This window comes from Aristolochia californica, unplaced genomic scaffold, assembly GCF_029961685.1.
Source record: "Aristolochia californica isolate CCGP_79_NKW_82.1479 unplaced genomic scaffold, dmAriCali1.0.hap1 SCAF_4, whole genome shotgun sequence".
Classification (NCBI taxonomy): domain Eukaryota; kingdom Viridiplantae; phylum Streptophyta; class Magnoliopsida; order Piperales; family Aristolochiaceae; genus Aristolochia; species Aristolochia californica.
The window spans coordinates 38,861,622-38,889,197 of record NW_027182103.1 but is presented as its reverse complement, the minus strand read 5'-3'; the positions used below and the strand labels follow the sequence as shown (position 1 = coordinate 38,889,197).

Below are 27,576 nucleotides of genomic sequence, written 5' to 3'. Positions count from 1 at the left end.
CTTACAAGTATCCTCTAAATTGAGCAAAGTAGTCATTGTAATTTTTTTGTATGATTGGTATTAAATATAATCTAAAAAACATCATGATCCTTTGAAGGATGTCACCGGCTCACCTAGGATGATACTAAACATAGTTACATGTCAACAGTCATAGTTCAATAATATTATCACAGGCATGTTAGTATTAATTTTAGGATTAAATAAATCTTAAAAAATATATAAAACACAAAACACAAAAGAGAAAAATATAAATATTGATTTTTGAGGATAATTTGTTACCTTTAAAATCAACAAAAGGATGAGATGAATACCAAAATGTTATCCACCAAGCTCATTACTTCAGTCTTTGCCAAAATGTCAAGCAGGCTCATGTGCAAAACTTCCACACGCAGACTAGATAAAGTCTAAAATTGCAACCCAATAAAACTCCTATGTGGTTACCTAGTTGACTCACTAACGCAACTCAGGACGAACAAAATCTGCATCCGCTGGGACTGAGATGTCCACCGCAGGCCTCAACTGAGCACAAATTTCAATTGCACTGTGAACAGGATCAGAGAAGAAGTTGCTAAGGAGATCCTGGTTGATCGATGAACCCTTGTCGACGGCCACTAGAGCCTGTTGGGTGAGAATATAGTCGAACCGAGGAGCCCACTTTCTGGATCCCAACCTTGCCGTTGTTGAACAGTTATCAACCATGAAGGAGACACCACGAGCATGCATGAAAGGGTTCAAGGAATCCACAGACTCTATCACACTTTCATTGATGATTTCTGAGTATGAATGTCCCTTCTTTCTCAAGACTTCAATCTGTTTTTTTATAAAGGGCAATCATCAGATACAGAGAGATATGGATTATACAGGCGAGAAGCAACATGTTGGAACTGATCGTACCTGGGCCATCATTAGAGCCACATAAACACCAGCTGTGAAGGGATGCAAAGGGCCTAGATCACCTTGAGGCCTTGTTGATCGGACTTTTTCACCTACTTTCCACATCCTTGTTTGGTCAATTTTGCCCATAGGGAAGGCAGGCAACCCTTCTTTTTCCTGCCATCAAGCATCACAGCCAAGAGCCAATTAGGTGTTTGAGCATTCCACTAAGGGGGACTGTATGGAACTGTAATACTCAGATGTCCATTATCATCGCATGAAAGGTGACAACTTTGTTCCCCTAATTCCTTCCTAAAACAAGAGACAAAGACATCTTTCTAAAATAATTTCCAGGAGCATAATAACTTAGTTCTGTATCCTGGAATCTATTACTATAAAAATGCACATTAACCAAATTCCAGTAAGTACGTCAGTCATGCAGTTTCAGGAACCTCCCCTCAAGAGAATGGTTCTCAAAATGCCTCAAACTGTACACATGAAAACATTAGACAAAAGAAATAATGACATTTAAGGCTCAGCTAGCACGACCAAAACAAATATAAATAAAAAGGAAACTTACATAAAATCGACGGCCTGCCAAGACAACACTTCTTATCTCACTTCCACTAGCAACATCCTCGTAACACTCATATAAAATGTCCATGCAAGGATAGAATGATGCACTGTACGCCATCTCAAATTCCTTTTTACCTTCCTCAGACAGCGCATTGTATACAGCCAACATGCCCTAGTGACATTATATCATTAACAGCTAGGACAAAGAGAAACGACAAATAAAATCCCAGTGTTCAAGAACACAACTTGGTACCTGAGTTGAAATAGTCTTTGATATAATCCCAGTAATACACTCAACAGTGTTCTTGTATGCCAAATCCTCATTCATTCCATTTTCTGTGTACCTTCTAAACAAGGCCTCAACAATGCCATGCACGGCACCAAGTAAAATTCCTAATCACAAGTAACATGAATAAATATCAAAGTCTAGGATGGACGATGGAATACTGTTCAAAGCAACAACTAAACCTCACTTCCCGAAAATATCAAAGTCCAAGTTGGACAACTGCAAACTGTTAAAAAGCAGCAACTTGAACTAACCCCGCTCCCCGAAAATGTCACTCTTGTACTCCTGCTCCAATGTAGTGGCAAATGTAAAAGGAGAACCAAGTGCTACAGACCATCCCAGGGCAACATCTGTAGCTCTGCCATCAACATCCTACGGTAGGAAAAAAATATAAAAACTAAGAGCGGTTGGCACAAAGTTATAACCCATCATAACTCATAACTCATAACAAGGAAAGAGTAAAACCTGGTGAACAGCAAAACTAGAATTTATTCCAGCACCATTTATCTCCTTTCCTTGAACATACAACCTTCTTACAGATGGCCCCATCCCTTTCGGGCAGACTGCAATTACACTGATGTTCTTAGGGAAGTCTTGCCCCAGGGACTGCAGATGTCCAAGGAGGAATCCATGTGAAAGTCCAAGAATGCTGTTTGGTTTCATGTGAGAAAATATTTTCTCATAGTTATCTGCCTGCAAAAGAGAAGCAACTACTCACACAAGCTGAATGCAAAATGATTATCACAAATGCAAAACCAATTATGTGGTAGATTAAAGCATATATAAATCAAACCTGTGCAGCATCAGATATTAAAAGCAAAACAAGGTCACTGCCTGCAACTGTTTCCCATATATCACCCAAAGTTCCATCTTGCTCAGAAAATCCAGCAGCACGTGCTTCAGCAAAGGAACTAGAACCTTTCCTCAATCCAATCTACACGAACCACATACAATGAAGCCCATGGAAATCAGTTCAACTAACACATAAAAAATTTGATATGATGCTACAATGGACACTCAAATTTAGCTATTTTACCAATTATCAGAAAATCTTTAATTTTCTATTTTTAAAGGACAAGAAAATTAGGTAAATGACAGCAGGAGCCTTGACATATAACATACAAGCATAGTTCATAGAGAAATCTCATAGATGCTCCTGCAATTAAATGGTGACTAAACTTCTAATTTTAATAGGTGACAACCATTGGTCATACCCCAAAAACATTGCAGTGACAAACTGACACTTTCAACATAGCAGCACAGAGAAGAAAAAAAAATTAGAAAAAGATGAGATACAGACAAAAGCATTATTAAGAAAAATACAAATAAATACAGAAGTCAACATCATGGTTTATAGGATAACTAACCTATGAGTTGACTTTTACTTTTTTACTTTTTATTTTGGTGTTGGGAGGGTTGATTACGTACACACACCCTTATCCTCAAACCACACACTTAAGACACCCCATGTGACCACTGAGCAAAAAACCCAGAGTCACACTAAGAAGCTGACTATCCTTATGAAGGACATGCCTGTTCAGCACTTACTGATGGCTTTATATCAGGATATTATGTATTCAACATCAATGTTTTGAGCTGTCAAACTAACTGACTCAAGCATGTTATGATAATCTTCAACAGCATACTAATTTCAACAAATTCATTATTGTCATTGGAATTTCAAGCCAACACCAACTAACTGAAGCCTACAAGAAAGCTCCAGTATATTCCAGTGGCATGTTAATTATTTGATAATTAACATCTTAAGGGAACAGAGAAACCAACATTACCAAAAACAGGGTGAAAGCAGTGCATGCAAAATTATTGACTCACTTCCAATTGAAAGACAGAAATCATACTTAAAACTGCAATTAGACACAGAGAAATGCCTCCTTTTTTTTATGGCCAATTCCATAATCCAGTGAAACACAAGTACATAATGTTAAATAATAAGCAAGAGAACTCTCAAAAAGAATCTACTTATTTGATCCACCAGGAACAGTCAGATATCCCTCAGGCATGACACCCTCAGGCATGACATAATATTTTAAACCACATACCATAAAACAAGGGAAATTCTAGATAAGAAAAAATTATAAAAAAAGGTGGACAAAATCATTGACTCTCTTCCAATGGAAAGTACAGAGATTATTCTTAAACCCGATATTAGACAGAGAAAAAATGTCCCCTTTTGGATCGCCACTAAGATAATCCAGTGCAATACTGGTACATTTCTTACATTATACGCGAGAGAACCATTTAAAAAAAAAAAAAATCTACTCATTTTATCCACCTGGAACATTCAGATATTCCTCAGATATGACATAAGATTCCCAAACCAAAAATCAGAAAGAAAAAAAGAAGCTAGATACTATATAAATAAAGAAAATTTTCAAAAATATTAAAAGATTTAAGAAAGAGCTCACCTTTACGATGATGTTGGACTTCGCCTCGGCAAGCGAATCTCTCAAATTCTGGGCTTGCGCAGGACCCTACACCGGAAAGCCACAAAACCGTTTAACCACGAAGAATAAATAACTAAGTACAAACAAGAAGTTCATAACAAAAGAAATCGGAAATCAAAAGTCGTGATGCTATCGAAGATACTACAAAAGAGCTGCAGTAGAGCAAAAAATTCACCTGAGAACCCCACCCAATGACACCAATCTGCTTAATCCCCTTGAACGCATCCGGCAGCGACTGAAACAGATCCCTCCCTCCTCTCACAATGTACTGAAATAAACTCCACAGATTTCAGTTGATAAACTCAAAAATCCGCAAAAAAGGTAAGGCATTAGCAGCGAAAAAAATGTACATACCTCTTCCTCTCCAGCCAGCGTTGCCTTTTCTTTGTTGAAAACCGATGTCTCAAAATCTAGAGAGGTCGGGGATCTAATAGGCGCCATGGAGACCATGCGAGCTCCGACAGCAGCTCCCCGAGCAACAGCGGCGGCACCGAGGAGAGGTTTAACAGTCTTAGTGGAGGAGGAGAGAAAGCCTAACCGTACTGATGTTAGGGTTTGAGATGGTGAAGCAAGGCAGGTAGAGAGAGCCGCCATAGCAGGGTGTGATAACTGTATAAAACCCTACCCTTCGGGTAGACAGAGAAGACAAAATGATAAAGGCAAGGTGAAACAGCAATCTACACTGGTGCGTATTACGCACTAGACGTGGATCTATAATCTTTAAAAGAAAATAAAAAAAATAATTAATAATTTTTTTCTCACAAAACGATAGAATTTAGAAAGAAAAGAAATAGACACTTGAGAGAAAATCGTAATCATTAAATTTCTAAAAACTACTAATTTTCTCTTATCTTCTATTTCTTTTCTCTCCACTCTCGATGTTCTAAACAAAACCTAAGAAAATCTCTTGGAGTGGAAATCGGAGTTACCTAAGTTGGTTTTGGAATACAAAAGGTGGAGAGAAAAGAAGATAAAGAGGTTGGAAAATGAGAGAGAAAATGAGCGAGCTCGAGTTCCAAGTATTTAAATCAAACCGTATGTAGGTCGGTTCGACTTGACTCGATGCCACCCTTATACATATGGGTGTTTTAAGTCCATTGAGACTTTGAGAATCCTTAGTGGGTTTTTATCATCGTCCTTTGAGTGAAATGTATTATCTTTTTTAGTGATTATTATTATTATTTTTGTTTGAAATCCTATGAGGTTGGTTTCGAACTTTTTTTTCTTTTTTGAGAGTTTATATTCGATTGAGTTCTTATCCTTGAGATACCTTGATGGAGGAGATAATAAATGTAATTATGTTTTTGTTTCAAACTAGGATTACATTGATACCTTCTAGCTTGAGGGGGAGAAGTAGAATAAGAAGTACAAAAAAAAGGTATTTTATCCCACATTTTGTGGTAATTTTTATGTGACCAAAATATTCAAAAAAAGGGGAATACAAAATATGAAGTTTTTACATCTACAAAGAATTGCATATGTGAAGAATTTTGTGGGAAAGTACAGAGATTCTTAAACCCGATATTAGACAGAGAAAAACTGTCCCCCTTTGTTTCGCCACTAAGAACCATAAAAAATAAAAAAAATAAAAAAATCTAGTCATTTTATCCACCTGGAACATTCAGATATTACTTAGACATGACATAAGATTCCCAAACAAAAAATCAGAAAAAAGAAGAAGAAGAAGCTAGATACTATATAACTAAAGAAAAACTTCAAAAATATTAAAAGATTTAAGAAAGAGCTCACCTTTACAATGATGTTGGACTTCGCATCGGCAAACGAATCTCTCAAATTCCGCAGTAGAGCAAAAAAATCAACTGAGAACCCCACCCAATGACACCAATTTGCTTAATCCCCTTGAACGCATACGGCAACAACTGAAACAGATCCCTCCCTCCTCTCACAATGTACCGAAATAAACTCCATAGATTTAAGTCAATAAACTCAAAAATCCCCAAAAAGGAAAAGCATTAGCATCCAAAAAATTATAAATACCTCATCCTATCCTACAATCGTGACCTTTCCTTTTTTGAAAACCAATGTCTCAAAATCTAGAGAGGTCGGGGATTTAATAGTATTATGCACCTAACCAACACTACCCAAAAGACCGGCCTGTTAGGAGTGGAAGACATAGGAACTTAACCCGGGATCCGAGTCGCCAGGGTGGGACCGGGTGAGCTGCTAGGCTTATAACATCACTCCCTCGTTGGAAGAGCCGACATCCACGGCGGCCCAACACTAGCGACGGCCGACGGGGCGGGAAGCCCACTCTAGTCACCCCCTTCGCTCTGCGACGGCCTACCCAGTTCTCCCCTTCCCCTAGCGCAAGGTGTATCCGTCGGGATTCGAACTCGCCACGTAGGTCTGGCTCTGATACCAAATGTTATGCACCTAACCAATACTACCCAAAAGATCGACTTGTTAGAAGCAAAAGATATAGGTATTTAACCCATGATCTGAGTTGCCCAAGGCGGGACCGGGTGAGCTACTAGGCTTATAACATCATTCCCCCATTGGAAGAATCGACGTCCACGACGACACAATGTTCGGGGATGGTCTACCTAAGTCGCCCCTTCCACTAGCACAAGGTGTATCCGTCGAGATTTCGAACTTGTAACGTAGGTCTGGCTATGATACTAAATGTTAGGTACCTATCCAATACTACACAAAAGATCGGCCTATTAGGAGCGAAAGACATAGGTACTTAACCTAGGATCTGAGTCGCCCAGGGCGGGACCCGGTGAACTGTTAGGCTTATAACATCACTCCCTCGTGGGAAGAGCCGACGTCCACGGTGGCCCAACGCTAGAGACGACCCACGGGGCGAGAAGCCCACTCTGGCCACCCCCTTCGCTCTCCAATGGCCTACCCAGGTCACCCCTTCCACTAGCGCAAGGTGTATCCGTCGGGATTCGAACTCGCAACGTAGGCCTGGCTCTGATACCAAATGTTATGCACCTAGCCAATACTACCCAAAAGACCGGCCTGTTAGAAGCGGAAGACATAGGTACTTCTGCGACGGCCTACCCAGGTCACCGCCGGAATTCAAACTCGCAACTAGGTCTGGCTCTGATACCAAATGTTAGGTACTTAGTCAGTATTACCCAAAAAAATGGCCAATTAGGAGCGGAAGACATAGGTACTTAACCCAGGATCCGAGTCGCCCAGGGCGGGACCAGGTGAACTGCTAGGCTTATAACAAATAGCCGCCATGAGACCATGCGAGCTCCGACAACAGCACCCTGAGCAACAGCGGTAACACCCTTAGAAACCCTAGAGAGGAGAGGTTTAAAGGTCTTAGCGAAGGAGGAGAGAAAGCCCAACCCAACTAGAGATTTGGATACTGATTTTAGGGTTTTAGAGGGTGAAGGAGCAATGCAGGGAGAGAAAGAAGAAGCATCCGCCATAGCAGGGTCTCAACGAAGGCCGAGAGGGAGAGGAGAAGAGAGAGGGAGAAGGGAGAGGGAGTTCAGTTCGGACAACTATCTAACTTGGACACTGGTGCGTATTACGCACTACACGTGGACCTCTAATACAGAATCTCCCTTGGGGCTCATAGTTGGACCAAAATAACTCTTCTATCTATATGCTAAGGGTCTGTAAACAAAATAAAGGAAAGAAAGTTATTTTTTTTGTGTTGACCACATAATTATTGAGAGAAAAGAAAATAAGAGAAAATAATTAATAATTTTTTTTCTCAGAAAAAAGATAGAATTTGGAAAGAAAAGAAATAGACACTTGAGAGAAAATTTTAATCATTAAATTTTAAAAAACTACTAATTTTCTCTTCTTTTCTATTTCTTTTCTCTCCACTTTCGATGTTCCGAACAAAACCTATGGGAATCTATTGGAGTGGAAATCGAAGTTACCGAAGTTGGTAATTTCTCCTCCAACCGCCTTAGCTCTAATGTTGTGTTTGGAACACAAAAGGTGGAGAGAAAAGAAGATAAAGAGGTTTAGAATCTATAAGTGAAAAATGAGAGAAAAAATGGAAGAGAAATGTAGTTTCTTTTGGATACATGTAAAAAAGAAATAAAAAATAGTAATATTTTAAAATTTTGATAATTAAAATTTTCTCTAAAGTTTCTATTTTTTTCTCCCCTAATTCCATCCCTTTTTGAGAGAAATTTTATTACCAAAGAGAGAAAGACACTATCTATTTGTAAGAATTTATTCCACTCAATCTCATAATTACATAGAATATCACTCAAACTACTTCAATACTCCTCCTCAAACTAGGTAGAAACATCAAATATTCCTAACTTAAGAGCAGGTATCTGTGAGTGACTTTGCAGAGTAGCCTTCGTGAAGATGTCCACCAATTGATTCAAGTACTTCAACACTCCTCCTCAAACTAGGTAGAAAACGTCAAATATTCCTAACTTAAGAGCAGGTATCTGTGAGTGACTTTGCAGAGTAGCCTTCGTGAAGATGTCCACCAATTGATTCCTTGAAGGGATATACTGCGTAGATATTATTTTGGCTTGAAGTTTTCCTCATATGAAATTACAGTTTACCTCAATTTGCTTGGTTTTCTCATGAAAGATTAGTTTTGTCGCAATATGGATGACTGCCTGATTTTCACAAAGAAGTTGTATAGGCTTGGTTATCTGGAACCCAAACTCAGTCATGAATGATTTTAAGCATAACAATTCACTTACTACAAGTGTCATAGCTTGATATTCTACTTCTGCACTTGATCTAGCCCCAACATTTTGTTTTTTGCTTCTCTAGGTGACTAGCTTGCCCACAATAATTGCACAGTAACCAAATGTGGATTTTCTATCATCAGGAGACCCAACCCAGTTAGCCTTAGCAAAGCCTTCAATTAATGTATGATCATGACATTTATATAGCAACCCTTGACCTAGACTTTTCTTGAGACATTGAAGGATTTTTTCCAATGCTTCCCAATGTGATTTTGTGGTTAATACATATGCTAGTTGATAACATTGACCGAATAGGAAATATTTAGTTTTGTGATTGTGAGATATATCAGCTTCCTAACTAAACATTTAAACCGACCAATAACAACATCACTACCAGTTCTTGCATACAACTTAATATTAGGTTCTATAGATGTGTTCACAGGCTTGCATCCAAGCATTCTGATCCCCTTCAACAAATCAAGTGCGTACTTCCTTTGTGATAGGATTATACTATGTTTGGACTAAAGAGCTTCAATCCCAAGTAAGTACTTGAGATGTCCGAGGTCCTTTGTTTGGAACTCCTATTAAGATCCTGCTTTATCTACTGAATGCCACTAAGGTCATTGCCTATAATAATAATGTCATCCACATAAACCACCATAAGAATGTTGTCCTAAGTGGAATTCTAGATAAACACTGAGTAATCACATTCACACTTCTTGAACCCAAGTTTTATAACCATAGAACGATGCCTGTAGAGACTGTTTCAACTCATATACTGCTTTATTCAGCTGACATACTTTCTCCCCCTCAACCACATAACCAGATGGTTGGCACATGTAGACTTCCTCAAAGAATATATCATTCAAGAAGGCCTTCTTGACATCCAATTGATGTAACTCCCAATAAAAAATGGCTACTAGAGATCATCTTGGCAACATGAGAAAGGGTTTCATCATAATCAATACCGTAAGACTGGGTATAACCTTTATCAACCAACCTAGCCTTGTATCTAGCAATAGAACCATCTGGATTATACTTTAGAGAGTAGACACATTTGCACCCAATTACCTTTTTTTCTTGGCAGAAGAATGGCCAAATGCCAAGTAGAATTGTGGTACATAGCCTAAATCTCTTCATCCATGGTAGATTTCCACCTCTGATCAGTGAAAGCCTTCTCATAGTAGGTAGGAATGGAGGAAGAAGACAATGTGAACAAAAAAAAGACACAACTCAGAGACAAACATTGAGTGGAAATATAATGAGAGATCAGGTATGAAGTGGATGGAGGTCTAACAGTAGTGGAGCGGGGCTCTGCAAAGAGCAATGGGCCTAGTAGCAAAAGGTGGTCCATAAACGACCAGAGATGAAGAAGGAGAACATACCTCAGGATCACTGAAGAAATCTAAATGATCGATCAATGGGTGTAGTGAGAGGGTCTTCAAAAGATTGGTCCATGACCTGTAAATCATAATCCACATGAATAAGTGGCTTTGTCATCCCTATAAATGATGAGAATCTAGGAGGAGAGCTAGCAGAAAAATAGGGTTGATGCTAAAAAAAGGAAAGATTAGTTGAGTTAAATGTTTCCTTCAAGGACAGAAAATAACATACATAACATTTTTTATCTTCGGAATACCCCAAGAAAATGCACTTAACAGCCTGGGGAAGGGCTTTACCGTAGGGAGGCCCCAAGTGATGAACAAAAGATGTGCACCCAAATACCTTTGGTGCTAACGAAAAGGCAACTGAGTAAGGAAACGATTTGGAGAAGGGGGTGGTACCTTTGAGCACAGTGGAGGGCATAAGGTTAATATAAAAAAAACAAACAATGTGGATTGCATGAGACCAATAAAACTAGAGAACATCCATAGACAACATAATAATTTGGCCAATTTCTACAAAATGGAAATATTTTCTTTCGGATACACCATTCTATTAATGTGTATAAACACATGACGATTGGTGAATGATCCCTTTTTACTTGCAAAAAAATTGAAAGGTTGAGGAAAAATACTCTTTTGTTTTATCAAACTGAAAGATTTTGACCTTGGTTTTAAACTGATTTTCTGCCATAACACAAAAGGAGATGAAAATAGGAAATACCTCAACCTTCTCCTTCATCAAATATAACCATATAACTCTAGAGTAATCATCCAAAAATATAAAAAATACTTAGATTGAGATATATTTGGTACATTAAAAGGTCCCCACACATCCAAATGAACTAAAGTAAAAGGACTAGAAGCAATATTGTTTTGCCTGGGTTGAAAAACCGATCTATGATGTTTTCCAAGTTAACAAAATTTACATGACAATTCTGAAGCTGAATGAAGTGAAAGAAAACTTTTTAAATTTGTTAATGAGGGATGGCCAAACCTTTTATGCCATTTAGATGCCTCTTCTATTGTGGTTGTTGCTACTACTGTCAATGTAGTAGGATCCATATAGTAAAGGCTCCCTCTCTCATGGCCTCCACCCATCACCTATTTCATCTTGATGTTCGAAAGCACACTGAGATGGAAAAAAGGTAACAGAACAACTTAGTTTTTTGGTCAATTGACTCACCAATATAAGATTCAATAGAAATTGAGGGACAAACAAGACATTAGGAAGTGAAAATGATGGTGAAATGGTGGATGTATCAGTACCTTGAATCCTAGTTTATGATCCATTTGTAATGGAGAAAAATGATCTAAAGTGCATGGTGTCATAGAGGACAAATTTTAATTTTACCTTTGAGGTGCTCAGAGGCTTCATAATCAATGATCCAAGGTGAATTGCTCGAGCAAGAGAGAAATGGATATGTACCAGTAGTAGCAAATGTGACGATTGTGTTACTTTGGGGAGCAACCATCATATTGTTGAACTTCTGAAACAATTCATGATCCTCTTTTGATAGAGTCAATCTTCCTCTGGAGGACTCTAATGGTGCTTCATTGTGGGTAGATGTAGTAGAGGTTGATGTTTAATTAACCTTGAATTAAGGTGGTTTGCTATGTAGGTTCCAACAATTTTCAACTAGATAGTTGTTGAGACCACAAAAGGTACACTTCTTTTGCTAACCACCAATATTAGAGGTAGGAGCATTCCCACCTCTACCTCTTCGTCTGCTAGGTGTCTTTCCACCTCTTCCTTTACCTCTACTAGAATCATTGTTCCCTCCCTTATGTGAACACAACTGAGGTTTTTACTTGTTCTAGTTAACTGTTGGACTCAACTGGAATTCGTAGCATGGTTGCACACACATCATTAAAAGAAGGTTTTGCAATAGAGGTAAGTACTTGTAACTTGGAAACATCCAAGTAGGGTGGTAGATTTTCAAGACATATAGTTGAGACCATGTCTTCCCTATGCTTTTCCTGTATGGCAACATCGAGTGCATATGTTTGTGTAACATTTCGTTCTTGTAACAACCCTCTGAATCTAGCAAAGTACTCATAAAGATTGTCTTTACACTTTGTGTTGTGCGTCTCCAGAAAAATATCATAAATATTTTGTAGACTGTTAAGGGCAGAATATAATTCAAAATATATGTTCCATATTGCTTTGACTATCTCTAAGTGTACCACATTGTTTGCCACATGTTCTTCCATACTATTAATTAGCCACTTAATAACAAGTGTGTCTTCCCTCAACCACTTATGGTGAGAGGGTTGATCCACATGCATAGGAGGCTGAGTTATATGCTCAACAAGGTCTCTAGTAATAAAAAATGTTTCACTCATTGAGACCAAAACAAGTAATTCTGAATTGATCATTTTTGTTGAAATTGACATATATAGAGGAAGATGAAGTATTTGACAATTTAGACATCATGACGTACAAAAGAACTTTTTTTTCTCTAGAAAACTAACACCTTTAGGTTAACTTAGGAGGAAAGAGAACAAGACTTTATCAAAACTAACAAATATTTGAAGTAATGGAATGAACAACTATGTAATGTCAAGTGATCAAATTCAACAAGTAACAAGCAAGGAAACCAGCCAATAGATCACACGAGCATGACCCCTTTTGTCGATTTTTTTTTTGTTGCTATTTGAGATTCCAAACCAAAATTCTGATCACTTAATAACCAATGGTGATAAAAAAAAAAAGAAAAAAACAAACAAACTAGGTACTAGTAAGAAAGCAATAGAACATAAACTAGAACTACTGATTACTTTCCAAAACTATTCTTCAAACCCTAACTCAGGGTTTTAACAACTTAATTGAGAAGCCATACCTTCAACAAACCAGAACTTAAGAATAGTTTCAAGAGGATTTTTCGGATTCCTAAGGAAGAATTTTTGGCATAAAAATTAAATCAAACAAACAAGGAATAAAGGAAACTCATGTGCATGACAAATAGATGATTTTCGCATTTATATGAAGGAAAAAAAAAGAATTTTGAGGGGAATAATTAGGCTTTAGTGAAAAAACAACTTTATGATTATCAAAAACTTGAATTGAATACCTCATAATATGAAAATAAGGTGAAAATTATCTAATAAAGGAGAAAACTTGCTGAATTGCTCCTTGAAGGCTGAATTGAGTTTCCTTTCTACTAAACTTTCATAACTCGATCAAATTTAATGTAAACCCTAGAATGCCAGCTCTTATACCATAGTGAATTATGTTGAAAGATATTTTTAATAATGACATCAAACACCAACTTGAAGGGGAGTGTTAAGAAATACTCATGTGGGTAGGGATGACATGACTAGTAAATAAAGAGAACTTTCATAGAGATAGCATAAAATTGTGATTATGCAAGCTAGTGTATGTACTATGATGTTTTTTTTTCTTTTGAAGCATGTAGTCCCTTCCTTCTTCTTCTCTCCGCTTTAAAAACCAGAAACAAATCAAGTTTTTTGTTTTTTTTTTTAAATAAAAGAAACCGACTTTCGTGAGACAGGTCCAATCACAGAAACAAATTGAAATCGCTTTGTATAGTAAAGTAGGTAGCAGCATTGTGATTTGTGGAAAATGAAAACAAAGTTCACTGGTCATGGCCGACAATTTATGGATGGCCCCCTGAAATGGTCTGTCACTACCTCAACGTCGTCCTTTCATTTTATGCGCTCGATTTGGATCATCTTTAAACTTCTCGACTGTAAATGATTTTCATTCTGTCGATTCCCGCCGTTTGAATCAACTCTGTGAAAGAAAAACTGATGAACTCTACGAACCTCGTGTCGTCGTTATGAACTTGTACGGTGGAATACAAAGAGGAAGCGGATCAGAAATGTCAGAGTTCAGACTTCACTAGTTTATGACCAAAGCCAGAAAGAAAGAAAATCGAATTAAAGCGGCCCTGCCTGTAAATTTTTACGTCGTTGGGCAGGCTGAACAGAACCACAAATTATGATGATCTTAAAAGCATTCTGGGCATAAGAGACCCAACGGGTCGCTGAGAATCGCACAACACATAACAGCGAGTAGATGCTTTGAATGAGTGACAGGACTCCTACTGCTTAGCTTGTCTTCGACTGGTGTTTCTCTGGAGACGGAGAACTGGAAGGTTGCGCTGATGTTGGTGGTGGTGGTGATTGTTAGTCCAACATACATATGGTACACTCTTTCATGTGTGGGCTTTTCACTGGCACCGAACAGCAAAACAAGTCAGTACTATCCCTCGATACTGAGTTTTCCAGGGACTTGCTTATGAGCTGGAGGAAATAAATACCTCATCCTGTCCTATAAGCGTGGCTTTTTCTTTTTTGAAAACCGATGTCTCAAAATTAGAGAGGTCGGGGATTTAATAGCCGCCATGGAGACGACAGCAGCACCCCAAGCAATAACGGGGGCACCCTTAAAAACCCAAGAGAGGAGAAGTTTAACGGTCTTAGCGGAGGAGGAGAGAAAGCTCAACCCAACTAGAGATTTGGGAATTGATTTTAGGGTTTTAGAGGGTGAAGGAGCAATGCAGGGAGAGAAAGAAGAAGCAGCCGCCACAGCAGGGTGTGAAAATAACTGTATAAAACCCGATCTGGGCTTGCATAGGACCCTACACCGGAAAGCCACAAAACCGTTTTATGCATAAACCATGAAGAATACACAACTAAGTAAAGACAAGAAGCTCCCCAGTGCCACATATTGGGGCTCCTCCCTTGACAAAACCAACAGGGGGCAGGAGAGGGATAATGCCCACCCTCCCTCTCCCGCTTTGCCTCTCTGCATACAAAAGGGAAGGGGGAAGGAGCTGGGACCTCTTTCCCCCTCCTATTCAATGGAGTGATAAGGGAGGGTTCCCCTATCCATAACAAAAACCAAGATATTAGAGGATGGGAGAAGCTTCCCCTAATTTTAATTATCAAATAATATCATCACAGATCAACTAGCAATCAGATTCATCCCGGGTTCAACCGAGCTAGAGCACCTTGGCGGATCAATGACCGAACCCAGTTTTATAACATTGGTCTTAAGGCATTAAATTTAATTATTTTGCTTGAATCATCTTTTTAACTGAAAAAAACAAGAATTTTCATTGATTAAGATTGGCTTACAACGGAAAGGGAAATTATTAAGCATTAATAGATCAAATTTCTTGCCATCCATTTTTCAACAGATCTAGTACATTTCCAGGCTTCTGAGAAGTCTACTTTCACTTTGTATACGACCTCAGGAGGAAAATTGATCCCATGCTTTATGCATTGAGACATCAAGGTAAGAAAAGAAATTTAAAGAACATTTCTGCTGACTAACATCCTCACCAGGTAACAGAAAGGACAAAAAATAAAAATAAAAGGAGCTATTCTTATTCGAACACTGGGTCACTGAGAGATCTCTGTTAGCTATTTCCTGTATTTACGTCCTCATCGTTTTGTGAAGAGCTCTAGATGTTACTGGAAAGCTTTCATTCGAAGATTGATCTAGTAAACACTGAAATAAACATGAATATATCAACTTGGGAGTAAATAAATTAGCCAGTGCTCAAATGGGACAAAAACAAAAGAAAATCAGCCTGCTTGCCAACAAGCACTAAAAGATTGAACAACATATTTGAGGCTTACCATCACAGGTCACGAGCTAAATAAAGACATCAAATTGGCCAAATGCCATACCTTGTATTTGGAAAAGATCTGCTGGACCTGTTCAAAAATCTCATCTACAGAACCAACTGCACTGATCTGCATGAAGCAACATTCATGCTCATAAATTTATAAATTTGTGAGACCCACAAGACAGATCTTTAACAACATTAAGATCATAAATTTAGATTTCAGAAATAAAATGAGGATTACCTTGTGAACCTTTCCTTTCTCAGCATAGTAATTTACAATAGGAAGGTTCGATTCATGATAGACAACCAGGCGTTTCTTAATTGTCTCTATATTATCATCAACTCGACCCTGAGAGAAATGGAAAAGCCCATAGTAAATGAATATCAGACGAAATCAAAGCATGAACAACCCATGTTTCAAGCCAAGGAAACAGAAGCGTTTTACAACAGCAAAACCTGGTTACGGCTTAGGACCCTTTTCACCATTTCTTCTTCAGGGCAGTCAAAGAAAAGTACAAGATCCGGTTCCCTTCCAATCTGCATTTTATCATTGGAGAATCACATCAGAAATTTAACATCATACACATTCTCTTGAAAATTCTCTTGATAATGGAAATTTCCTATTTCCAGATGAAATAAAATTTCAAAAAGCTAAATAAATCTATGTTTCTCAAATATCGTTTCTAATAGCATTTCTCTCTTACATATCTTGCACAAAGAAATGAAAATTTCACTCACATTTTTTTCAAATGCAATACGGTTTTCGTCGCTTCGTGGAAAACCATCAATGAGAAATTTAGAGTTCTCACTTGATTCAATTTCGTCTTGGATCAGCTTCACAGTTATACTGGAAGGGACTATCTTTCCTTCCTTAATAATGTCAAGAATCACAGCTCTGAAATATAAACCTAAACCATCAGTTAGAGCACTTAAAGCAGTAAACAGCATGGTACTTAACAAAGAAAATTTAATCTTCAGAAGTACCCATTTTCACTCTTTGAGGCTATCTCCCGTCTCAGAAGATCACCAGCACTCAGGTGTGTGAATCCATACGTTTCTACAATCTTTTCACATTGAGTACCTTTTCCACTACCAGGCCCACCTGGAACCATGACAAAAAAGCAACAATTCAGCTGGTGAAAATAGGAAAAAAAGTATTCTTTACAAATTTGTCCAGAATTCAATGGTAAAATATGCAGGTGAAAAAAGTGATGGCAAATGAGAGCTACTAAAAGCCAACCACCAGTTTCTATTTCACTTCAGCATGTTTGAGCAGCAAAAAACGATGCACAATCAAAGTAAAGCTTGGGCACGTGAAACAGAAAACTGACAGAGCTCACCTAGAACAAAAGTTAGAAATAGATTCTTCATATGGGAATATGCCTTCTCTTTGGCCTGCATAAAGAAAAGGTATGGGAAGAGAAAGAACAAAAGAGGAATTAAATCTTCTCTGAGGCATCAACAATTACATAGTTACATCAAATATGTGGTTGTCAACAATCAAATTAGAAGTAAGTGCATGTCAACAATCAAATTAGATGCAAATTACTATTAATTTCTCAAATTCTACCATAACCCAAAATCAATGTAACTAACTAAGATTCAAAGCACACTGAAATAAGTTGACAAATACCAACACACCATATTCATAGAATCTGCAGAGAAGGCTTCCATATAGCTCCATGTAGCCGGTACCTGCATTAGAATTCATCCACATACCTGAATTAAAAATAAAGAAATGAAGTAGTAGTTTTAAAAAAAAGTTCAAAAGACAAAAGAGTTCTGGTAGAACAATTAAAAAGCAGATGTTGATGGCCCAAAGGATTTTTATTTTTCCTGAACATAGATGCACCAAAGGAAATTTAAATATGCTAAAAATGAACATATATGAAAAGAGCTTATGTAAGAAGTTTTAATAAGATAATGGAGTTGAAGTATAATGCTTTAATATAACGAAAAAATAAAACAAAATACAAGCAGACATCTGTATGATGGATAGGACACTATCAGTTTTTTAACCGATTGACTTTCTCATTTATAATCAAACAAATTAGCGGCAACATTAAAGACAAGAAGAGAGCTCCTTTAGGAATTAGATAATGAGAGAATTTTTTCACTGTACAACATGTGAGGAATGAAATAAGAATCCAATCTATGAGATCATGTAAGCTGTTGTACAAAGAAAACAATCATGGTCTTTTAGGTAATCAATAACCATGCCGAATTTATTTCGCTCAGCTCACCAAATCATGATGCCAAACGATCATTATTCAAACTCTGTTCTTCCAAAAACTAGACATAGGAAACCACAAAGAGAAATAAACAAAGAGAAATAACATTAAGGCCGATCATACCAGGTATCAACCATGAAAGGAACTTCAAAAATTTTGGAACGAGAAGGGTTACCTGACGAAGGGAGGATTTGAGAGAAGTGACTAAAGGAGAAACGACCCGCAGCTGCCTCCACATTTCCACTTCATTCACAAGTTAAGATTTCATTTTCAGCAAGACGATTCTTCGAACAGGTAGTTTGCAACCAAGTTTCTCCTTTCTATCTTCTTTTTTTTTTTTTGTGTGTTTTTTTGGTTTTGGGGGGGTTTCTGAAAGAAAATCAAGCTTAATGAAGACCGTGGAAAAAGAGAAGGCGCTGTCAAGAGAGATCCGCGCCAAAGCTTTTCAGCGGACAGGGTCTTCCAAAATCCTCTTTTTACTTGGTAAAACTTGTCTTCCTCTTGGTGCGGAACGTCTTCGGATCTTCCCTTCGAGTCTCCGAGTCTAGGCCGACTTGGTTATCTGACTCGAGCGGCTAATCGTGGGAACCCTGGTTGACTCCTTGACTCGAGGTCGCGGTTCAGTCTTCGACTCATTGACCGACTGTGTTTTTTTATAGAATGGTGCATGTTCTCACCCATCACCTCACAATTTGTTTCTTTGAACGTGCCAAAGAGAACTGACAGTCTGCCATTTAATATTCTTATTTATATTAATTTTAGAAAACATTACAATTATAGTCATGCAATTATAATCCAAGATCAACAGTTCGGCTTTCTCCCATGCAACTTCTCTAAACTTTATCTTACATAGTGTCTTTATAATTTTAAATGGATGGTTAAGTTCTCCGTAGAGAGAAAGATTTGTGCAAAATGAAATAAGACACTTAAAAAATAAGTGGAATCATCAACAAAGGTCAAAGGTAAATGAAGTTGCGGGAGAAAACCTAAATCAAATTATACAAACCAATACACTATCCAAAGTTTTACTTTCCAAACTAATTTCTCTCTCTTATCACGGTCACCACCGGAGCTGCATCGAAGTCAAAAGAATATCTAGAATACCATAATTAATGAATGTAAGATAATAGCAGCCAAACTGCTCTTCCCCACACTTCCGAGATTACTACAGCGAGATGGAAAAAAATGACACAAATTGTGGTAAAAGATTGATAAATAGGTGGGGCACACTTAGATTGAATCCTTAAGGCTGCCTTCTCCTGGGAGCCACATCTTCTTTTGGATGATAAATACCTTTTCTTCTTCCTCTTCCGACTCTGAATCCTCAGAATCAGCCAATGCCACTGTTTCCCAGTGCAACTGGGATATATACTTCTTGACAAAGTCCACTACTGATTTCTTGTCTCGGATGATTATAAACCCAGTAGGCCTAAGTAAACGGTCCATCTCAAGCAGAAGGTCCTCCCCACTACATCCTTTCTTCTCGATGTCAGAGAATATGGTCCAAGCATGAAGTAGATCATAAGTCCGGGGGTATGATGAAAATGATTGACACCTATCACAAGAAAGTGATAATTAAGGTTAACAAATTTCCATATGCATCACACCAATACAAAGGTTAATAAAACTAAAGAATGACGGTGGGTATCATAGTAACTTACCAGTCATGCACAGAACCAATCAAGCCTCTGTCATATACTATCTTCAGAGTGTTTGGTCCATCCTCTGGCACGACATTCATTATCCATACATCCTTGTCCTTAAGTGCTGCACCAAATGATCCCAAGTTGGCTTTCATGTCCATCAAATTTCTTAGGGTATCTGACCTAATCTTTCGTCCCAACAGATTCCAATAGTTCTCAACTCTGCGCTGCCATGTTTCCTGCATCCCATAAACAACTATTTTATCATATGTCACCCCAACACGAGCTTGCACTAGATAAACACATGCAAGAATACCAGTCCATGATGCAACAAATCTCAAAAGCCAATATGCACAGATTACCGTGTCTTTCTCAAACATGTTGTTAGAATAGCCAAAATCAGCAAGACGAGGAGGACCAGCAGTTAAACGAGCTGGCCATGGAACCAATCCACTTCCGTGAGCCCTCTGAGTCTCTGGTAAATTTACATAAAATTTGTCATGCATTCAATTTAGTAAAGCACTCAATGAAATGATACTAGAAATTGAGTAATGTACAGATAGCAGTCATGTATACTCTCCAAATTTTGGAGTATCAAATAATTAAAGAGCAAGTGACTTCTGCTCAACACAAAAACAGAAACTAATTAAAAGAGGAAATGTTATTCAAATAAGATGGTAGACACAACCATGCTCCAACTCAAAACACTCCCAAATATCCCAGCCTACAATGTGAAAAAGGTAAATCATCTCTCAGGGTGTAGCACTAAACATGCTTCACCTACATAACATTTCAGTAAGCAACTTAACATTAAATGGCGTTGACTATATGGAAGAGCTTTTAGAGTGAAATCAATGGAACATGTGCAGTCTGCAGGTCAACACAATTGATGATGGCAATAATATCTATGTGGAGACAAAAAATTTACTAACACTGTCCAGTTGAACTCAGAAGATTTGACAATGAGCCAATCTAATCACAAGTGCACTTTTTATTTGCTTGTGGGTTCTAAAGAAAGGAGCAAATATAAGAGATTCCAAATTAAGAAGAAAAAAAAAGTAGCTTCCACTTGCCAAACTCTAGCAGAATGATGGATCATTTTTCTCCAGAAAATAGTGAAACTTTTTTTCTCAGGAAAACATTTCATAGTGGATCGTATTCAAGTGCTGGCTTTAAAAATGGATTTTAAGCTTTTGTAGTTATCATCTATCAGCCAAAAACATGTTTGGATTTCAGATGCAAGGGAAAGAATATGTTTATAAATTGACTGTTGAAGTAAACCAAAAAATTGAAAAGAACAAGAAAAAGAAAGGTTCTTAAATATGTGAGTTAATATGAACTAAAAAGTCTAAAGGAGTATACTCACGTTCAGAGTAAGGTGTGATACAAGCTTCCATGCGTACATTCCACACAGCGTCTGGATCATCATCAGATCTGCACAGAGGAGGAAGAGTTCCAGGCTCTCTTTCCAGGTAGCAGTCATTTGTCAGAGGCTTAACCCAAATGACAGTTTGGTTTCTCTTGGCAGCAATTTTCCAGCACATCCTCTCCACAAGAGCACTCATCTGTTTCCAGATATGGATATCTTCTTCGTCTTGAGCATATGCTTCTGGTGATGAGTAAGCAAAATATCCTCCTGGCCTGAGCAATCTATCCAACTCAAGGAGAAGAATCCCATCCTTCTGAAGCCAATCTATCCTACAGCGGGAACAGTGAGCAAGTTCAAAGGATCTGCTAGGGTAAGGCAGCCTCTTTGTCCCTAAGACGCCAAGATATGCAGGAATTCCTCTTTCTAGGGCAAACTGAATCTGGTTTTGATGCACATCATTGGGTGCTACTGACATAGCTATGATATCATATGACAGAAGATATCCCCCAAAGCTTGCAACCCCACACCCCACGTCAAGAACAGTCCTGATCCTCCCCTCATTGTTTAAGTTATTGTTTGTAAAGTTGAGCATCTGTTGGATAGAATCAGAAATAGAAACATAATTGTTTTTTACTTAAAGTTAATAAATATGCAAAAAATAAAGAAATTTAATGAATATCAAAGTTAGAATAACCAAAGATATCATAAACCAATATAAAAAACCATGGAAATATAAAGGTGCAAAATAGATAACTAGTTAATACACAACATTAAAGAAACAATAATAAAACATAAAACACTCCTAAAAAGGATTACAATTACTGCTTTCGAAAAAAGAAAAAGAAGACTGTTTGTTACCTCTTCTCTTTTGTGGTAATCCATCAAAAGGAAATTACACTTACATTTGCAAGTGAAGCAATATATTTATCTGCACCATAATGAAAGTGAGTGCCTCCTCCAGGAAATTCAATCCTTTCACCTTTGTCAACCATCCAGTTCTGATCAGATTTCTCATGTGCAAGGTGAGTGTGAGGAATGTTAACCTTCCACACTTGATCTCTACTTTTTGGCCACTTTATCGGAACCTGCAAGCACACATTAAAATCCCTATTAGAACTGCTGCTATGACATAAAGATCTCAAAGGAGATTCCCACTAAGCTCTTCCTTAGAATGCACATAAAAGGAAAAGGACTACCAACCTTATAGCCACGTGGAGGGGGAATTAAGCAATTGAAGCGCCTTTCAGCTGGAGGGCAATGCCTCTCATAGTGTTCCATTAAAGACAAATCTAGCTTCAACCTCAGCTGGTAATGAAGATTCCTGTCTAGGCAGGGTATTAACTCTGAATGCCTGTCATCACAAACCTTTGAACATAGAGAAGAATAGAAGTGTGAGCTTCACAGAACTGCCAGAACACTAGAAGTAAAGACAAGATAGAGTTGATGGAAACTAACAGGAAAGCTCTTTGGTGTAGTTGAATTATCTCCATCGTCCAGTGCATATTTGGACTCATCTTGCTTATTAAGCTCGCTATCATCATCACCGCCCAAATAAGAGGAACCAAGTTTTCTCAAAGTTTTACCATATTCCATGGCAGACGCACTATGTTGGGAACCAGATCCAAAATAAAAGAAGAGGAAAACAACCAAAACCCCCACAACAAACAATGTGGTGACCAACTGTTTCTTTTGAGCTCCATCTGGCCTTCCCCTCATGATCTCAAAATTGAACTAGAGCCACTATTTGTTTTAGTTATCCTCTTCAAGTTTAACAAAATTACCCCAGAAGCACTCCAAAAGGATGGTTCTACTCACTGCACAACAAGAACAGCAGCCAAGTTTGACACCATAAGTTTGTGAATCCCACAGAACAAAGCTTTCAGAGAAACTCCAGAAGTGGTGTCCAATTGAGATTGGAAACTGAAACCCTGAAAAAGTCAGCCAACAAAGAAATTATGAGTAAAATCTGTTGAACCCCTAAATAGTCAGAAAAGTTACCCAGAGTAAAACAAACGACTCTAGATATTAATTGATTCAACTTGTCATTCTTTTGTGCTCATAACAGCATGAGACTCGACATCTAATAGTAAAACTGACCAAGTTCAACTGAAGAAAGGTAAAACCTCTATTTAGGATTGAAAAGGTGTCATGTTGGTTGACATTCCAGATAAGATAGAATTTTAGTCAGAAGGAATAAAATCTGCCAGATGAGATCGATCCACCAGGTACAACACACTAAAGCCTGCCTACGATTCCAACTACCGTATGAACTTTAGTATCCACCATTTTCTCCTCTATTTACACTAAACACAACGTGAAGCATTTTGCAAAACGAAAGAGAAACTATGTCGCGAACCATTCCAACCATGTCTGGGCAGGGAAGACACCGAAAGCAACATCGAAAGAAATTTATCATCTACAAACAGTGAGCACTTCGAAAGTCTCGGTCGGCAAAACCTCCAAAGATCCACAGTAAAAAAAGTGAACAGATCCTCCTCCTTTGAATAACTATAGAAATTAACAAATGCTTTTCCACCGAATCCACAAAAAAAAAAAAAAAAAAAAAAAGCAAATTTACAATTCTCTCCATTTACGGCGAAACCCGGAGCACCAGGCAGTAGCAGAAGCAAAAGACGAAGCAAGTGAATACACTCTCCAGAAAAAAGTAAGTAAGTATCAAAACAAGATAATTTCGATACTTTGGTAGCAAACAGACGGAAAAAGCAGATCGAGCTAATTAACCTAGCAGATCCGGGAAAAAACGCCAGAAACGGCGTCCAACAGACCAAATTCAAGATACTTCCACAATCTCCAGGATTCACAACCAGAAAACAGACAACTCCGAGTTAACCTCCCAACCAACATTCAATCTGAAACGAATGCATTAAATTCCAGGTTAATCTCTCAACTTCTCAACAAAACAGATAAGATAAACGCGGGTATACAAGAACTCACAGTTACAGGAGACGCAGATCCAGATCGAACCTCAAGAACTGAAGCAGGGGCAGTCTCCACTTGGAAGAAGGGAGAGGGAAGGGACGGTTGGCAGAGCAAAATCGGGTCGAGTGAGTGCAAGATCTGGGACACAGACCCACAAGCGAGAGAATGAGAGCCTCTAAATTTCTAATGCATACCAAATATTCGTTTATTTTCGGGTTTCGGTGCCAATAGACGAGACGAGAGAATAATACTCTTTGGTCTCGTCTCGCGAATTTATCTCGTTTGACAATGACAGACGTCAAACGAGGGGTTAAAATAACCCTAAATGAGGCATATAAAAGAGACAGATGATTAATTATTCCATAAATAGGGAGATTAGAATTAAGAGGGCAATAAACCAGGTCAAAGTATTTTCTCTAATTATTTTACGATTCGACCATTGTTAGTGATAATTCTGCAGGGGAAAAAGGAGTATTTGATGAAATTTGTCGGTGACCGGCCGTCAGGGCGACAACTGCTCGCGCCGCATTTATATTTTTACAAACTCCTTCCATTCCGATTTCCATGCAAAGACATGGACCTGACGGAGCGAGAAATCGCGGCACCGAGCGCGACAGAGCGCCGGTGACAGGCATGGCTTTTTTTCCTTTTGGCAGTGTAGGGATATTAATTACGACTCTTTGATCCAGTTGCCAGACCCTTAGAGCTCTCATCTCGTGTTCACACCGTCTTAAGATTTAAGAACAGGAAACCGTCATTTTCTTTCGTTTTCTTTTATTAATGTCTGCTTCCTCTGTTCTCTTCTCTGGCTTTCACTGTTCCATGATTATTACCTTCCTTGGCTACTGCTATTGATATTTTCTCGACAGTTTAGCGACCAGAAAACCGAAAAGTTAAGGGGAAATGCTTGATCCTGAGTTGTTCACGTCGACAAAACTGCTTTAACTTTGTCATGGAAGCCATTGTTTTCTGTCGGCAAATTAAAGCGAAATGCTTTGTGGGATTTATATTAACCAAGGTTCTAAATTATGGAAATTATGATACTCTTAGGCCGTTAGTGCCCAGTGTAAAAAAACAACGAGAGATAAAATTATTTTCTGTTGTTTGACAGAGGAGGAGAATCATTTAGAGCAAAGAAAATAAGAAAATTAAAGTGAAATGTTTGTGGATTTATATTAACCAAGAATCTAAATTCTTAGGGGCCCGGGAAATTATGATACTCTTAGGCCGTTAGTGCCCAGTATAAAAAATAATGAGAGATAAAATTATTTTCTGTTGTTTGACAGACGAGAATCATTTAGAGAAAAGAAAATAAGAAATTCTATCTTAGTTAATAATTTTTTTCTCACAAAATGTTTGGAATTTGGGTATCCAAATAAGAGAAAAGAAACTTTTTTTTCTTTCTTTTTCTCTTTCTCTTTTTTTTTTCTTTTTTTCCACTTTTTAAGTTCCAAACACAGCCTGAGAGATTCACATTTTCAATAAACCTTCAATATAAAAACTTATTAGTGTCAAACTTACATGGAAAATTTTAAATTTTCCTCTATCTATTAGTGCATTTTTTATGGAAATATATGAAAACTTATTAATCACTTTATCATACTTATTTGATAAATTTTTAGTAAAATCATATCAAAATTTAAAACTTTTTTTTTTTTTATCTACAACCTAATTGCTCATGTTAAATCAATTATTTCACTCTACATATTGTTCCACATTTGAGCTACTATATTGTTATAAAATCCGTTAGTTAATACAGTTTGTTCATTTCTCTTCCAACCTAATGTTAAGACTATAGACTGGTTAATTTCTTCCTTCAAATCATCTCCATCTTCTTCTTGATCTTATCCAAATTTTACATTATCCCAATAACTTCTACTAGTTTATTTCCTTCAATCTCTTCATCACTACGATTCAGTTTCTCTACTTCTTAAGAATATCACATTAAAAAGACATAACAAACTCATCATATTTTGAAATTTTTTAAAAACAAATGAACAAAATGAGAACAACTTATATTTAACATCATATCTTTAAATACTTTTCCCCAAGAAAGATCAAGAACAAAATCCCCCCTACGAGTATAAAGCTGAATCAAGGCGTTTTTTATATGTGAGTTATAATAAGGACCAACCGTTGAAGCACAAGAAAAATACTAGTATTGATAAGCAACAATTCTAACCCATTGTCTATTCATTAGATTTGCATAAAGTTAGATAGAAAGTGTAATGATATAGTAGAATCCAAGTTGTAATGACCAAACAATTTTACTAGCAAGTATTCGGTTAGCCAATAAAAATCTTCTTCTATAGCACTACAATTGTATCAAAGGAGCATCTCCACAACCACTCATAGAGACCAATATAGTGCCCATATACTTTTCCTTGAAGAATGAGAGAAAAAGACATTCACATGCATGCATTTGACTTGGTAAGCATACTTAGATAGAGTCTAATTTAAGTCTTTACCTATAATTGTGGCCTGAGTGATAATGTGAGGAGACTTAGTGATGATATGGGGAAACCCAAGGGGACTTAGTGATGGGGGAAGGGAGGACCCACGAAGAGAGAGTGGGAGGGAGTAATTATGGCAAGGGGAGAGGTTTCGGGGATTTAGGGAAAGAGTGTAACAGATTCAACAAGCATGGTGAAGAACTAAAGAGATTGGAGTACAATTGAAATTATGTTTCAGAATGGGTTTACTTTACTTATTCCAAACCTAGTGCCATATTTATAATTTTTCGCTAGAAGAATATTATAAATAGAAGCTAGAGGAGGAAGGAAAAAATATAACCCTAACTGAGACCCTCATTCTTCCTCTTTACTTCTCTTCCCTCAAGTAGAATTTGTTGACCTTAGGTTGACTTTCTTATTGATTTTGATGATAATAAAACTTAATAAAACTAACAATTTACAAACCAAAGTATTTCAGATACTTTACCTTCAAGAGCCAATACACTTAAGGTCCAAAACTTCAAAATGATCAAGTCTACACTAGACCTCAAATAACATAAAAGGGCATCTCTTGAAGAACCACCCATGAAGAAGAAGACAACGAAAAGACTGGAGTTTAAGTGTAAATGATATATGTCAAAACTCAATCACAAATGTAAGAAAACTATCCTAATTCCTTTCTTTAAAGCACAATAGTGAAAATGGACATTTAGGACATTCATTGCATATAAACATGGTTAGGAACATAATATACATCCTATAGAACATGTTAGAGCACTTAGGTTAAAGCATTCTCATGCTTTGAAAGTCAATTTAGCTAAACTGGCACTGGAATGATCGATCATTCTGAAGTGTCCATGTTAACATTATAAAGCATGATTGATCAACTATAGTCGATTGATCGATCAACCATAGTCAATTGATTGATTATCCAATTTGGATTGATCGATAAGTATTGTCTTGAAAAGTGAATGTCACATGGAATGATCAATCATCCCACATGATTGATTGATCAAACAAAATCCTGTCAGTCAAGGCCATAAAGCAAAATCGATCATAGAAAGTTCATTGATCAATCATACTTGCATTACACAGCCAGAGGG

General features: G+C 37.6%; 3 protein-coding genes across 5 annotated transcripts; all 3 read right to left on the bottom strand.

The window, feature by feature from the left end:
* Positions 1-235: 235 nt before the first annotated feature.
* On the bottom strand, positions 236-4,867 carry LOC137962133 (ketol-acid reductoisomerase, chloroplastic). Its single transcript, XM_068808857.1, has 10 exons — positions 4,555-4,867; positions 4,376-4,468; positions 4,162-4,227; positions 2,529-2,669; positions 2,201-2,428; positions 1,990-2,107; positions 1,703-1,842; positions 1,454-1,621; positions 895-1,050; positions 236-810 (listed from the first exon to the last, which is right to left on the bottom strand). Exons 1-10 carry the CDS (start codon positions 4,792-4,794, stop codon positions 454-456), a joined length of 1,707 nt encoding a protein of 568 aa, XP_068664958.1. The 5' UTR covers positions 4,795-4,867; the 3' UTR covers positions 236-453.
* A 10,431-nt stretch (positions 4,868-15,298) lies between these two features.
* Positions 15,299-18,675, bottom strand: LOC137962820 (UMP-CMP kinase). The gene is made up of 9 exons (XM_068809906.1): positions 18,244-18,675; positions 17,479-17,532; positions 17,178-17,232; positions 16,822-16,939; positions 16,576-16,732; positions 16,294-16,374; positions 16,079-16,186; positions 15,899-15,964; positions 15,299-15,716 (listed from the first exon to the last, which is right to left on the bottom strand). The coding sequence occupies exons 1-9, from the start codon at positions 18,304-18,306 to the stop codon at positions 15,642-15,644; spliced, it is 777 nt and encodes a 258-aa protein (XP_068666007.1). The 5' UTR covers positions 18,307-18,675; the 3' UTR covers positions 15,299-15,641.
* Positions 18,676-19,055: 380 nt separating this feature from the next.
* On the bottom strand, positions 19,056-24,245 carry LOC137962249 (probable methyltransferase PMT3). Of its 3 annotated transcripts, none has more exons than XM_068809011.1 (9): positions 24,036-24,245; positions 23,823-23,950; positions 22,536-23,008; positions 22,281-22,445; positions 21,983-22,165; positions 21,078-21,672; positions 20,074-20,186; positions 19,730-19,950; positions 19,056-19,623 (listed from the first exon to the last, which is right to left on the bottom strand). In XM_068809011.1, exons 3-9 carry the CDS (start codon positions 22,794-22,796, stop codon positions 19,299-19,301), a joined length of 1,863 nt encoding a protein of 620 aa, XP_068665112.1. In that variant the 5' UTR covers positions 22,797-23,008; positions 23,823-23,950; positions 24,036-24,245; the 3' UTR covers positions 19,056-19,298. The 3 variants fall into 3 exon arrangements, with proteins under 3 accessions (XP_068665112.1, XP_068665113.1, XP_068665111.1); XM_068809012.1 differs by having other exon boundaries at positions 23,867-23,950; XM_068809010.1 differs by lacking the exon at positions 23,823-23,950.
* Positions 24,246-27,576: the final 3,331 nt, after the last annotated feature.

Bases quoted from the DNA above. Each gene is read 5' to 3' on its own strand.
- LOC137962133 (XM_068808857.1), bottom strand. From the start codon at position 4,794: ATGGCGGCTCTCTCTACCTGCCTTGCTTCACCATCTCAAACCCTAACA. The intron at 4,469-4,554 runs GTATGTACATTT...AGTTTATTTCAG, and splicing joins CGCTGGCTGGAGAGGAAGAG to TACATTGTGAGAGGAGGGAG. The intron at 1,051-1,453 runs GTAAGTTTCCTT...GCTTGATGGCAG, and splicing joins TGGCAGGCCGTCGATTTTAT to GAAAAAGAAGGGTTGCCTGC.
- LOC137962249 (XM_068809011.1), bottom strand. From the start codon at position 22,796: ATGAGGGGAAGGCCAGATGGAGCTCAAAAGAAACAGTTGGTCACCACA. The intron at 22,446-22,535 runs GTTAGTTTCCAT...CTATGTTCAAAG, and splicing joins CTACACCAAAGAGCTTTCCT to GTTTGTGATGACAGGCATTC. The intron at 19,624-19,729 runs GTAAGTTACTAT...TTCTTGTGATAG, and splicing joins ATTGGTTCTGTGCATGACTG to GTGTCAATCATTTTCATCAT.
- LOC137962820 (XM_068809906.1), bottom strand. From the start codon at position 18,306: ATGTGGAGGCAGCTGCGGGTCGTTTCTCCTTTAGTCACTTCTCTCAAA. The intron at 17,533-18,243 runs GTAACCCTTCTC...ATTCTAATGCAG, and splicing joins TCAAATCCTCCCTTCGTCAG to GTACCGGCTACATGGAGCTA. The intron at 16,187-16,293 runs GTTTTGCTGTTG...CATTTCTCTCAG, and splicing joins GGGTCCTAAGCCGTAACCAG to GGTCGAGTTGATGATAATAT.